This window comes from Pan troglodytes, chromosome 4 (genome assembly GCF_028858775.2).
Source record: "Pan troglodytes isolate AG18354 chromosome 4, NHGRI_mPanTro3-v2.0_pri, whole genome shotgun sequence".
Classification (NCBI taxonomy): domain Eukaryota; kingdom Metazoa; phylum Chordata; class Mammalia; order Primates; family Hominidae; genus Pan; species Pan troglodytes.
The window spans coordinates 38,003,387-38,017,812 of record NC_072402.2 but is presented as its reverse complement, the minus strand read 5'-3'; the positions used below and the strand labels follow the sequence as shown (position 1 = coordinate 38,017,812).

General features: G+C 37.1%; 1 protein-coding gene and 1 pseudogene across 3 annotated transcripts in view; both read right to left on the bottom strand.

The window, feature by feature from the left end:
- The window catches only part of AP3B1 (adaptor related protein complex 3 subunit beta 1), a 291,912-nt gene that overhangs the window by 30,933 nt on the left and 246,553 nt on the right, over nucleotides 1–14,426 (bottom strand). For all 3 annotated transcript variants that reach the window (XM_063811141.1, XM_517689.8, XM_063811142.1), the window contains exons 23-24: nucleotides 5,857–6,088; nucleotides 1,155–1,239 (exon numbers count right to left, since the gene is read on the bottom strand). In XM_063811141.1, the coding sequence (XP_063667211.1) occupies nucleotides 1,155–1,239; nucleotides 5,857–6,088 (317 nt within the window). The remainder of the gene's footprint in view (nucleotides 1–1,154; nucleotides 1,240–5,856; nucleotides 6,089–14,426) is intronic.
- Nucleotides 9,146–11,044, bottom strand: LOC134810073 (heat shock protein HSP 90-beta-like; annotated as a pseudogene).

Here is a 14,426-nt window from a genome sequence, read left to right as displayed (position 1 = left end):
TAGCCTGTTGTTCAGTAATATTGATCTGTGTTGTTTGTCTAATAGAAAAATAATAAACAATTACTAGGCAATGTTGGGAAAAGTAATCAGTTTTTATATATCACTAATATAGCAGACCTCCCAAAACATAAAGGTGATGATCTGCATAAAATCAATGTGTTATGCTACATTGCTTATATTTATCATTGCAGGTTCTCGGCACTAAAAGGTATAACATTAGGCCAGAATTACTGGTAAACTGAAAAGGTATATGAAAATGAAAAGTTCACTATGTTTAATCTATACATTTATTTTAAAATGTCTATTTCTAAAACTTCAAGACTTTTAAATCATAACAAATTCTGTTCTAAGCTAGCTAAAATGTAGGTAAAATGTCTCAATTCTTTTTAGAATAAAAACAAAGAAACTTCAACTCAAAATAGCCAATTGGGCCTTATATCAGAAAAAGAAAAGAGTTCAAAGATAATTCTCAATGATGCACGAATACAGCTTTGTACTAATTTGCTAATAGCCTCTGAATTTCACAAGAAATGTATAAAGCATTATAGAAAAACATTAACAACAAAATCCAATCCTAAAAAAGCTCTTCTGAATAGCATTCAGCTATGAAACCTTTGCCAACTGCATAAATGTTCTCTTTTGACTTTTATCAAAGCAGTTTGTAAATCGATGTAAAAAGGAAAAAAAAAAATGTGTGAGTTTTAGGTACTGACGGCATCAATAATATTCCACTTAAGAATCTCAAGATAACATGTATGTATATCTCAAAAGATATCTTCTCTGAACTATTTAATAATATTATTAATGCTTTTAATTTCTCCTGGATTTTCCTCATGAATTTTCTCATAAATTTTCTAAAACTGGAGTGATAAGTTAAAAATCACTTAGTAGTAGCTTCTTTCTTTAACCAACAAACCATGGATTTCAATCACATATGGCAGGTTGTAATGGCTAGGTGTGTAACGAATGCTAAAAATACATATACTACACACAATTTGTACAACTATTCCAAGGCAGTCTAAACATTATCAAAGCAAAACACATTTGTTTAAATGTTTTGTCTTTCACACACACACAAAAGCTGTTGAAAGCTTAGTTTTTGATCTGCTATCCTTTACAGGTTATATAAAAAATAGAAGAACAATTGAACTTACCACAACTGGAAACTGGCAGTCTGAGTAGAATCACAAAAGTCAATACCCATTGAAACTGTAATGGATCCCTCAGGCTCAAGAGAGTCTAGGAAATAAGATAATTTAGACATGAAAACACAGAGGATGTGAAAAAGAGGCAAACTACACACTGAAAATTTAGGTAATGTTTGTAGCTTGGTTGAAACTGTGAAATGTAATGATGGCTTAAAAATTTCAAACTAAGAATATTAAAGCAAATTACAAAGTAACCTAACTATTCTGTTTCAAGGTTTTCTTTTTCACAAATTAATTCTGCACATACACCAATGAACACATTATACCCATTTGTTTCAGAAATACATATCTTCCTGAGAAATTTCATGTTTTCTAATATTATCTCTATAGGTACTGAAAATGAGAAGGAAATAAATGTGTTCTTGTTTCGCATACCTGTAATGGACTTTGGGAGTTCATAAGAGGTTATGTACTTAAAACTATGGCATGTTTATTCTAGATATAAAAAGTAAATCTTAAACAATGTTCGAAATTTTCAATGAAAAAAATCCTAAATTAAAAAATGTAAATCAAGTTGGAAGAAGAAATTAAGATGCACTCAGAAATTAATTAAGAGATCTCACATTGAAACCAAAATGTTAAGTCTAATTGCATTAAATACTCAAAAAAAATTTGTGGCAGATTAGATGATCTTTATAAAACAAAAAATAAAATGACATTTGATAGATTTGGAATTTCGGAAGCTTCATCTATCAACTAACCAAGTATAGGAAATAACTATACCAATATACAATACAGTATTTTTTTTCAGTTAACAATGACAAAACTTAAGGCAAACAAGAACAAAATTTTATTCTGCTTATGATTTGAAAGTTTAGCTATACCTTAGAATAATTGAGGGGATCTTAAATAAATATGTATATATTTGTTTATATATAGAAACTGTCCATTTTTGATTTCTACTTTGCTCAAAGTATTCTGTATAATTGCATCTATACCATACAATCACTTTATATTTAGCTTTATCTATTCTCTATACATCCTATCACACGTAGTTATATTTTAGCAAGCACACTTCTAATTCAATAGACTGTGACTATTCTAGGGCTTCTTGGTAAGCATGATTTGCCATTGAATGCTAACCACGACAGAGATGATGGTACAGTCGGGATAAAATAATAATTCAATAAGCTTCATTTATTAAGTATTATGTTTATATCTCATAGGCTCAATGAGGAGTAGGCATTACAGGAGAGTATTTGTACAATGCTGATTTTAAAATGCTATTTGTTAGGCAAAGGAAGTATGTTAAAAATTAAAAAAGTAATAATTAAAATGCTATTTGCTCAGTGGTATGTATGTTAGTTTGCTGATTCTAGTTTGAATTTCATTTGTTTACAAACCTAACATTTACCAGGATGCCACTCAAATACCAGAAGACTTGCTCCCTAAATCTCTAGCAAACAGGCTTTACTGTAGGGTAAATAACTATAATGATACATATGTTTTTTTCATTTCTCATAAAGCTATGTGTTGTCAACAGTTTAGAGCTTTGTCAGTCACACGCTGCTCAAGGCTATTCTTGAGTGAATTCTTAATGCCTTCTGTGCCATAACTATTTTGGGGTTTGGTCTTGTTTTTATCTGACACATTAGTAGCAAATTCTGTCATCTCCAAAACTTGATGGCTTTCACGATTTAGATCTCCCTTCATCATGTATCTTTGCATGTCATTTGACAAAGTGACAGCTCTCAAGATGCCTTGTTGATAGCACTCTTTGACACTGTTTGATACTGTCTTCAGTCTTAAGATAATTAACTGTGAGCTTAGTGCCATACTAATTCTGGGGGACAGTCCATGATCAACGGCATGTTTTATTATATGGATGCTTCAGGAGCAAAATGATCAGCATAAACTTATTCAAATAATGGATTTTTATAATACTTGGAGCCGACTAAACTGGGAAAGCTTGCCCAATTAGGTGTCTCTGTTTGGACACCATTTCTAGATTTGCTCCTATATATTTGAGATGGCTATGTAGAAGTGGCTGAAAAACACTGGCTCTGTTACGCCACACCATTAATATCAACACATGATTTCATAATCATATACGATGCCATTTACTTTGATGTAACAGTTGTACAGTAACTGGTAAAATCTTAGCTGAACTCAAATTTGTCAACCACTAACATAAAGCCACTGAATATAGTACAGAGAGCTTAACCTATTCTTTGTGTCTTAAAAAAAACCCTCTTATATACTGGCTCTCTTTGGGGAAAATGGAATATTATTCCTAATATTCTTGCAAAGAATACAGTTTCATGCCAAACACAGAGTGAAATCCAGAAAAAAAGTCATTGCACATTACAGACAAAACCAGATTGGTGGCAAATAAGAAAACTGCGGACTCCTTAATGTGTATACGTTCTTAAAAATAAATAAAACAAATATCTTACCTCCCTTATTTTACTAAAACACTAAAATACAGTATTTGTTTTCTGTTGCATTCTTAAAATGTTTTTGGAGGACTAATTTAGACATACTATATTCCTTAACCCTACAATCTATTGATAATAGTGTCATCCAGGTGGTGTTACATACAAGTACATACTGCAGACAAAAGAACTCTGTATCTTGAAGGCATTCAATAAATGCCAACCAAATGAATGAAACATACAGTCACAAAAATTTGTCTAAGAACGACAAAGAAAAGCCTACAACCAATACTGAGGCAATGGTAAACATTCATATTTTATTTCTCTGTTAAGGTCATACTATGAAATTTATTATATTTATTTATTCTATTCTACATAGGCCAACTAAAGGTCAACTCATCAACTCATTATGCTAGCTCAAAGAAAAATTAATACTGTTCTACTGCTTTAACCTTTGGATAACATTTTCAGCCTTCAGACAATTCATGTATCAGCTGCTTGACACTTCCTAAACTAATTTTTTTTAACTAGGTAAAAAAGGTTGAATTACAAGCAACAAAAATAACACAATAATTCCTTGGCAATATATTAATGTCACACACTATATAATAAAAATTAGGATACTTTGTGTTCTTTAAATAGTGTCTTAATTATCAAAATATTTTTAAAAATTAAGTGGATTTTGAAATCAGCTTACTTTAACTCCACTTTCTTTACTCTGGTTGCTTATAAAACTTTACCAGGCTTTATCAAAAATTATTTTATTCCTTTGTGTAAAAATATAACACACACACAAAATGACTTTCTTTACCGAAAGATTCATGAAAACCAGAGGAGAAAATTCAGCAATGCCAAAGAGCTCAGATAAAGAAAAATGGAAGAGTTGTGTGAAACAATGAGTAAAGAAGGTACAATTACCTAATTTTACTTGATCCTGGTCAAAAGGCATTGTTTATCTTAAGTATTATAAAAAGGAGCTCTCTGGAGCATTCTGGTTATAACAGATACATTGTATCTTTGGAAGATACAATGACATAAACCTTTTATTACTTTTAATTGAGGTTTTGCCTGAAGCTTCTCTCAATTAAACCTTAGGGTTATCTCCACTTACAAAAACCAAAAAGAAAGAGATGGACATTCTAAATATTACACTATTTCAAATTCAAAGTAAGACACACAATTGTTACATTTAATGTTTAAAGGGTATATTTTTAGAAAATACTTAAAAAATGCAAAGGGGATGAAAAATGGCCACTGACACTTTGTTGGAGAGACAACAAGATGCGGTGGGCACAGAAGCAACCTGGAAAGTGCGAGCCAAAGCTGGGGGCAGCCGCTGCTCAGCAACCCACTCATTGGTTGCTGCATGTGGGGATAAAGGGCCAGTACTGCCATATTTTACGCTCTGCTCCAAGAAAAGTGAGATTTCTCATTTTTTAAAATGTAAAAGCATCTTCATTTTTAAATGGTGGCAACAGATTGAAAACATGTAAAAATTGGATGTGGATAAATACCAGTGATATCCTCTAGGCTACTGTATATTCTATACATGGAGAGGAAGATAAGCAGACTAGTCTACATCGGGGGTGTGCAATCTTTTGGCTTCCCTGGGCCACACTGGAAGAAGAATTGTCTTGGGCCACACATAAAATACACTAACCCTAATGATAGCTGATGAGCTAAAGAAAAAATAATCGCCAAAAAAATCTCATAATGTTTTAGGAAACTTTATGAATTTGTGTTAGGCTGCATTCAAAGCTGGCCTGAGCCACAGGTTGGACAAGCTTGGTCTATATCCTCTCAGTCTTCACTCCCTTCACTTTCCCATAAATTGAAAAGTGAAGGGAAACAGGAAAGGATCTCGAGATACGAGAAGTATTGTATTCAGAAATGCAGAGCGATTTTCTTGCTTTTAATACACAATAAACCACTTAAAATTATGCAGGGAATGAAGCTGACCAGGAGGAGAGATGGGGGAAGGTGACACAGGTAAGTAAAACACGATGGCAATCTTGACTCTGCAGACCTAGCCTTCCGTCACTACTGGTATTACTATTACTGGGACCTGATTCACTAAGAGCAAAGAAATGTATTTATCTTATATGATAAATTCAGTTTAACAAGAAAAAGCAAATATAAACTGAATATGCTAATTGTCAATACAATCATATTCTACTTTACTATTTTACTAAAAAGTATTCTACTTTACTTTTAAAATGAACATATTTAGTGATCAAATATAGTTAAGGTTTTAAATGAGAATTAATATTTACCTATTGGATTAAAAACATGCATTTTCATGCCTATAGGAAGTTTTTTTTCCCCTATGTGGATATTTTCTATCTTTCGATCAGTAGTGTTATTCAGTGTTATTTGTATAGAGACCATCTTATCACCAAAAATGCAAGGCTGTCTTGGAAAGAAATAATGGGCAGCTAGTCCTTTTCCACTCATTCGATGAAGCAGCACGTGAGTTTTCGTTGGTACAAATGCAGGAGTACTGACCTATTATACACGGCAAAAAGAAAAAAAGATGAGTTAGTGAATATAATTATTCTTTTAGAAAATATGCAAACATTTATGACATTTAATTCTTGGTTCCCCTACAGTATTATATGAACTACAATAACAAACATTAGTAGGATATCACACACATAGATATTAGTCAGAAATGATACAAAGAAGTAAATGCCCTCAAAACTGTATGAAAATTTTTCTGTAAGCGGTTGGGCGTGGTGGCTCACGCCTGTAATCCCAGCACTTTGGGAGGCTGAGACGGGCGGATCACGAGGTCAGGAGATCCAGACCATCCTCGCTAACACGGTGAAACCCCGTCTCTACTAAACAAAATAGAAAAAATTAGCCAGGCATGGTGGCGGGCGCCTGTAGTCCCAGCTACTTGGGAGGCTGAGGCAGGAGAATGGCGTGAACCCGGGAGGCAGAACTTGCAGTGAGCCGAGATCGTGCCACTGCACTCCAGCCTGGGCGACAGAGCGAGACTCCGTCTCAAAAAAAAAAAAAAAAAAAAAAAATTTCTGTAACCTCCAAGCATATATTAATATTACAAACATACCCATTTTTTTTTTTTTTGCTGGGGGGCAGGGATTTATAAACTTTTTTGTTAGTTTTTTTTCCCTAGATCCTCTATATTTGGCCATCTTGCTAACTTTCTTATTGGTTTTAACAGTTTGTCAATTGATTTTCTTGGGTGTTTTAGCCAACTACCAAAATGAACGTCTGGACCTTCACTTCCAATCCTGACTCTTTGAACTGTTTTTTTGTTTTTATTTTCTTTTACTGTAAACTGAAGACCATGGCCCCCAGGATAAGGTGGCTTCTTCCTTTGCCTTAATGATTGAAAAGATCTCTACTTTGAGATCAAGTTAACTATTCACTTATATTTTCTTCCAGACCTTTGATGGTTTCAAATTTTAATTCATATGGAATTGATTTTGATATATTGACTCCATATTTAATTTTCTCCAGATACTGAACTAATTGTCCCTACATGAGCTAATGAATAGTCTTTTCTCAATGATTTTAAATGCAAAAATTCTAATTATTTATGTACTAGGAGATATTTCTGGGCCTTGATTGTCCTGTTAAACCAGTACCATATTGTTTTATTTTTTATAGACCTAAAATATAATTCAATTATTTGGTAAAACAAATCTTTCCTTGTTTCCCCCTCCCAATATTTTCTTGGTAAATCATCTTTTACCCTTCTATTGAACATTAGACTCTTAATTAAATTCTTCCCTCAATCTCATTTTGATTGAAATCATAGGCAGCATATTAAATAATGAAACACTGTCCATTCTAAAACCATGTGATAGCTTTCTTTCCATTCAAAATATCAGTATTGCATACTAGGCTTGACCTGACATGGGCAAGCATTAAAAAAAAAAATCAATTTGTAATTAAACAGGCTTGATTAAGATTTTTTCCTGACAAGTGTTGTCTCCCAACTAGATTATCTATTATAGTTCTGAGAGTATATATCAACCTATTAAACATTTTCACTATGCCGTGTACACCTGATGACATTACAAACTTAGCAATTATAGTAATGATTTAAAGTTCCACAAAAATCCAAGAGTTAAATATCATATATACTAAATGCTACATCATGCCTTCTAAGCATCATCAAAACATAGTATTCTTTCTCTAAAAGTGCAACAAAAAATGTGGGCAATTTAAAATAATCATCACCTCTGGCCAGGCGCGGTGGCTCACGCCTGTAATTCCAGCCCTTTGGGAGGCCGAGGTGGGTGGATCACCTGAGGTCCGGAGTCTGAGACCAGCCTGACCAACATGGAGAAACCCTGTCTCTACTAAAAATACAAAATTAACCAGGTATGGTGGCGCATGCCTGTAATCCCAGCTACTCTGGAGGCTGAGGCAGGAGAATGGCTTGAACCTGGGAGGCGGAGGTTGCTGTGGGCCGAGATTGCGCCATTGCACTCCAGCCTGGGCAACAAGAGCAAAACTCCGTCTCAAAAAGAAAAAAAAAAAAAAATCATCACCTCTAATCTCAGCACTTCGAGAGGCCGAGGTAGGAGGATCACTTGAGCCCAGGAGTTTGAGAACCAGCCTGGGCAACATGGTGAGATCCTGTCTCTACAGAAAATGTAAAAAATTAGCTGGGTGTGGTGGCATGCGCCTGTAGTCCCAGCTACTCAGGAGGCTGAGGTGGGAGGATTGCCTGAGCTCAGGAAGTTGAGGCTGCAGTGAGCCATGATTAGGTCACTGCACTCCCGCCTGGGTGACAGAGCAAGACCCTGTCTCAAAAAATAAAAATAATAATAATAAAATAATAATCATAAAAATTTATGGGATAGTTTATTTGTAAAATATAATAAACAATGAGCTAAATTAAAAATTTTGGTTATATAAAATAATAGGGCTACTGGCCTATTCATTCATTCTAGTATGTTATCATACTAGATGATAACAATCTAGTATTTTAAGTTTTCAAAGCACTTTCACTTCTAAGGTTAGGTTCTTTTCCTTGAATAAAAACTATTTTCAAAACTCTTCTGTTTCCTTTCTTTCTTTTCTTTTTTTTTGAGACAGAGTCTCGCTCTGTCGCCAGGCTGGAGTGCAGTGGTGCAATCTCAGCTCACTCAGGCAGCTGCAGACTCTCCTTGGTAACTGAGACCAGGCTTTTCCCATCAAACTCCTTGAGCTGCTGCACGCAGTACTCATCAGGGCTTGGCTGTATATACTAATTCAAAGCCCCACTTCTGCACTTGCTCCACAAACACAGAGCTGGCCACCTGCTCTTTGCTCTCACCAGTGATGCTATAGATGGATTTCTGTGCCTCTTTCATGCAGGAGACATATTTTGACACAGATGTCATCTCATCTCCAGACTGGGAAGTGTGATACTGCAGCAGCTAGGACATGCGTCACTGGCTAGTGGAGTCTTTGTGGATTCCAAGCTTTAGATTTTAATTTTTGAAATTCTAAAATTTTATTTATTTATTTTTTATAGATAGGGGTTTCACTCTGTCATCCAGGCTGGAGTGCAGTGGTGCAATCATAGCTCACTGCAGCCTGGAACTCGTGGGCTCAAGTGATCCTCTTGCCTCAGGTAGCTTGGACTACAGGTGTGTACCACCATGCTGGGTTAATTTTTTTTATTTTTTGTTGTGATGGTGTCTTGCTTTGCAGCCCAGGCTGGTATCAAACTCCTGGCTTCCAGCAATCCTCCTGCCTTGGCCTCCCAAAGTGCTGAGATTACAGGGGTGAGACACCACAACTGGCCCAAGCTTTAGATTTTTAGATAAGGCCTTATTGAATTTCTTGCAATTCTCCTTGTCTTCTGCCACCTCAGAGAACAGCTCAAGGCACTTCTTAACAACGTTTCTGTGAATGACTGTTAAGATTCTGCTCTGTTGGAGCATTTCTCGAGAGATGTTCAGGGGCAGATCCCAAGTCAACCACACCAAGGATTAAAGTTGAGATACTCTTATATCATCATGGCTGTCCATGATGAACACATGATGGACACAGAGTTTGTTGTTCTTTTTTCTTCTCATTCTCAAAGAAGTCAAAGGGAGCCAAACAAGGGATGAATAGCAATGCTCTGAATTCCAACCAACCTTCTACAGAGAAGTGCTTGACTGCCAGATGGTCTTCCTAGTCACTGGTGAAGCTCTTGTAGAATTCTCTATACTCCTCCTGGGTGAATGTCATCAGAGTTTCTGATCCAAATGTTCTTGATCTTGTTTAGTTCTTCCCAATCAATGATTTCTCCTTGATCTTGTTGGTTTTCTTTTCCTTATCCTTACCATTGTCATCCTCTTCATCTGAACCCATATCTTCTTCAATCTTGGACTTTTTCTCATCATCTCTATCTTCCTTTTTTTGTTTGTTTTAAGATAGTGTAACACTCTGTCGCCCAGGCTGGAGTGTGGTGGTGTGATATGAGCTCACTGCAACCTCCGCCTCCTGGTGGATCCTCCCACTTCAGCCCCACAAGTAGCTGGGACCTAAGGTGCGCACCACCATGCCCGCCTAACTTTTTGTATCTTTTAAAGAGTTGGGGTTTCACCATGTTGGCTAGGCTGGTCTCAAACTCCTGAGTTCAATCGATCTGCCACCTCAGCCTCCCAAAGTCCTGGGATTACAGGCATGAGCCATTGTGCCTGGCCTATCTTCCTCTTCTTTCTCACCTTTCTCTTCCTCTGCCTATCATCACTGATTTTCTCCTCTCTTTCCTTCTCCAAAGAAAGGGTAATGGCATAGCCTATGAACTGTAAGTGCTCTTCACTACTTCTTTGACCTTCCTCTCTTCTAAGTACTCTGTCTGGTCTTCTTTAAGGTGGAGGGTCACTTTGGTACCCCTGCAAATGGGCTCTCCATGGTCAGCACATACAGTGAAGGAACCCCCAGCAGAGACTCCCAGGCATACTCTTAATCATTGTTGTGCTTTGTGATCACAACTACTTTCTCTGCCACAAGGTAGGCAGAAAAAAAGGCAGCACCAAACTGCCCAATCATGGAGATATCTACACCAGCCTGAAGAGCCTCCATAAATCCTTTAGTACCAGGGAATACACCCTGACTTTGGTAGACACAGGCATTGACATGACCAAGGCTGATCTCCTAATTTGGGAACCATTACCATGGGTTGGGGATGATGTCAATTTCCAGCTCTTTACCACTGTCCAACTTGGAAGGGTTTGTCAGGCTCTTACAGCAAATCTTGTCCAATGCATCAGAAACATTAGATCAACTCCTGAAGGAAAATCTCCTTGTTAGAATAGAAGGTATTGATGACGAGAGACATGAGTTGGGCAATATCTGCCTGAAAGGCAAGTTTCCACCTCCTCCGCTCCACATGCACTTTCTCAGGCATCTTGAAAGAAAAAGGCTACAAGTACTAGAGAGCAAGGTGGGCTGGGACTGTCCGACATGCACATGGCACCAAGCCTGTACTGGGATGACTCCAGAGCTATATATTTTATATTTATAGATTTATACTCAGCAAAAATCTTCTTTTTTGCCATAAATTCCCATGCTACTAAGGCTATGATAATCAACCTTAAATGTAAGCTCTTATCTGGCTAATTATATTTTTCAGTGTTACATGTTTATTTCCTTAATGATAAGCATATTAGAGACAGTGACAGGTCTTACTTTTATTCTACATTGTTCCACAAACACATTTGTTATCAAATCATTAAATAAATGTTGATGTAGCCAGCTTTATCTCTGTGGAAATTCATAAAAAGTTGGCCTACATATAATATCGGGGAAAGAAAGCTGAAACTGTAATGTAAAAGGGAAGACTATTTGAAAGTTGGAGAAAGGCAAGGGTAGAGGAGTGGGACTAGAGCAGAACAGAACAAAGGTCTGGTTCACAGCGGCCAGGAATCAGTACTGTAGATATCATACAAGCTGGTTAGAAGTATGCCTTTAGTCATTTAAGAGCCATCGAGCCTTGGCAGACTCACTGATTCCTTCTCTCAGTCTAATCCTAGGATGCATGGTCCAAACATTTATTTTGTGTTTTCAACTTTGTCTCAAAATTCTACAGCTTTATTATAATTATCAAAAAATATGTTAAGGGATGAATAAAGAAAGAAAAACAGTATAATTCTCTCCACTCATTCTTTCCACATTCAACCAAGTTCAAGGTAAAAAGCATTCTCTAATGAATTCACCGTCTAAAAAGGCCCTCCCTTACAACCTCCAAAGGTTATCTGTGATAATTCCCAGAGGTCTATGCACTCTTTCACAATAAACAGGATCATAAATGACACTTCGTGGTAATAATATATACTTGTTTAACTACAGAAAGGTAGTAAATGAAAACATAGCCAGGTGTGGTGGCTCATGCCTATAATCCCAGCACTTTGGGAGGCCAAGATGGGTGGATCACTTGAGATCAGGAGTCTGAGGCCAGCCTGGCCAACATGGTGAAACCCCATCTCTACTAAAAATGGAAAAATTAGCTGGGCGTGGTGGCATGCACCTGTAATTCCAGATACTTGGGAGGCTGAGGTGGGAGGACTACTTGAACCCAGGAAGTGGAGGTTGCAGTGACCTGAGATAGTGCCACTGTCCTCAAGTCTGGGTGATGAAGCAAGGCTCTGTCTCAAAAAAAAAAAAAAAAAAAAAAAAAAAAAACAAACAAACAAAGAAAAAGAAAATAGAAAATGTTTGATTACTTTTTAAACCTTGTTTCCTAAGTTTATACAAGTCATATTAAGCCAAACTTCTCCAGCATCTAGATAAAATACGTAGGTGATATTTTGTTCAATAAACCGAGTGGGTTCCATAAATCCTTTGACTACTTCCACATATAATACATTTAATCCAGTGTTATATTAATATTAATATATACTAAGACTTTAGTTCAATATTTTGTACATCAGACCAGATACCTATATTCCAGAAATACATATGAGATCTGTGGCTGCTTATATTCTAAGATGCTCAACATTGCAAATGGCGTTCTTGACTTCATATTTTATAGACAACAATGATTTTATTAGATGCAAAAAAAGATAAAACATAATTATAAAGTGATCTAGATTTGGGCTGTGAAAATGAGGGTTTAAGAAAAAGGGAAGATTTAATAAGTCTAAACCCAATACATGTAGGGCAGAGGTTGCAAACTATAACCCACAAGCCAAATATGGCCTGCTGCCTATTTTTAAAAAGTATCACTGGAACACAACCACATTCTTTCATTTACATACTGTCCTTGACTGCTTTTTTACTCTACAACGGCAGAGGTGAGTAGTTGTAATACCTAAAACATTTACTATCTGGTACCTTTACAAAAAAAGTTTGCTGACCCCTGATCTAAGGGCACAAATGTTAGATCCTTGCTATTCCACTTCCCTTCCCTTGTTGTTGGAAACAATTCTCTACAGCAGAGGGTCCCCAGTCCCTGGGCTATGGACCTGTACCAGGCCATGGGTTGTCAGGAATCCGGCCGCACAGCAGGAGGTGAGTGGCTGATGAGAGCAAGCATTACCGCCTGAGCTCTGCCTCCCGTCAGATCAGCGGTGGCATTAGATCCTCATAGGAGTGCAAACCCTATTGTGAACTGCGCATGCGAGGGATCTAGGCAGCACGCCCCTTATGAGCATCTAACGCCTGCCTGATAATCTGAGGTGGAACAGTTTCATCCCAGAACCATCCCCCTATTCCCAACGGTCCATGGAAAAACTGTCTTCCACAAAACGGGTCCCTGGTGCCAAAAAGGGCTCTAGAGGTCTCACGTCTTCTGAGCAGAAACATTAGCAACTTTGCTTCTGAAACTCTTTTCAAAGATGTTTCCACAGCAAACAGCCTTTGGAAGACAGAGGTAATGCCTCCCTCTGGGGCAGGTGATAGATTTGTTTGTTCATTGTCCAGGATTAGAAAGATAAAATCTCCCTCTGGGGCAAAGGCTGAATAGATTTGCTAACAGTCCCCTTATAAGAGCCTAGAATCTTTTTTTTTTTTTTTTAAATACTTTAAGTTCTGGGATACATGTGCAGAATGTGCAGGTTTGTTACATAGGTATACACGTGCCAAGGTGGTTTTGCCACACCCATCACCCTGTCATCTATATTAGGTATTTCTCCTAATGCTAGCCCTCCCCTACTCCCCCAACCCCCAACAGGCCCTGGTGTGTGATGTTCCCCTCCCTGTGTCCACGTGTTCTCATTCTTCAACTCCCATTTATGAGTGAGAACATGCGGTGTTTGGTTTTCTATTCCTGTGTTAGTTTACTGAGAATGATGGTTTCCAGCTTTATCCATGTCCATGCAAAGTACATGAACTCATCCTTTTTTATGGCTGCATAGTATTCCATGGTGTATATGTGCCACATTGTCTTTATCCAGTCTATCATTGATGGACATTTGCGTTACTTCCAAGTCTTTGTTATTGTAAATAGTGCTGCAATAAACACACGTGCACATATGTCTTTATAGTAGAATGATTTATAATCCTTTGGGTATATACCCAGTAATGGGATTGCTGGGTCAAATGGTATTTCTGGTTCTGGATCCTTGAGGAACTGCCGCACTGTCTTCCACAATGGTTGAACTAATTTACACTCCCACCAACTGTGTAGACGTGTTCCTATTTCTCCACATCCTCTCCAGCATCTGTTGTTTCCTGACTTTTTAATGATCCCCATTCTAACTGGTGTGAGATGGTATCTCATTGTGGTTTTGATTTGCATTTCTCTAATGACCAGTGATGATGAGCTTTTTTTCATATGTTTATTGGCCACATAAATGTCTTCTTTTGAGAAGTATCTGTTCATATCCTTTGCCCACTTTTTGATGGGGTTGTTTGATTTATTTTCTTACAAATTTGCTTAAGTTCC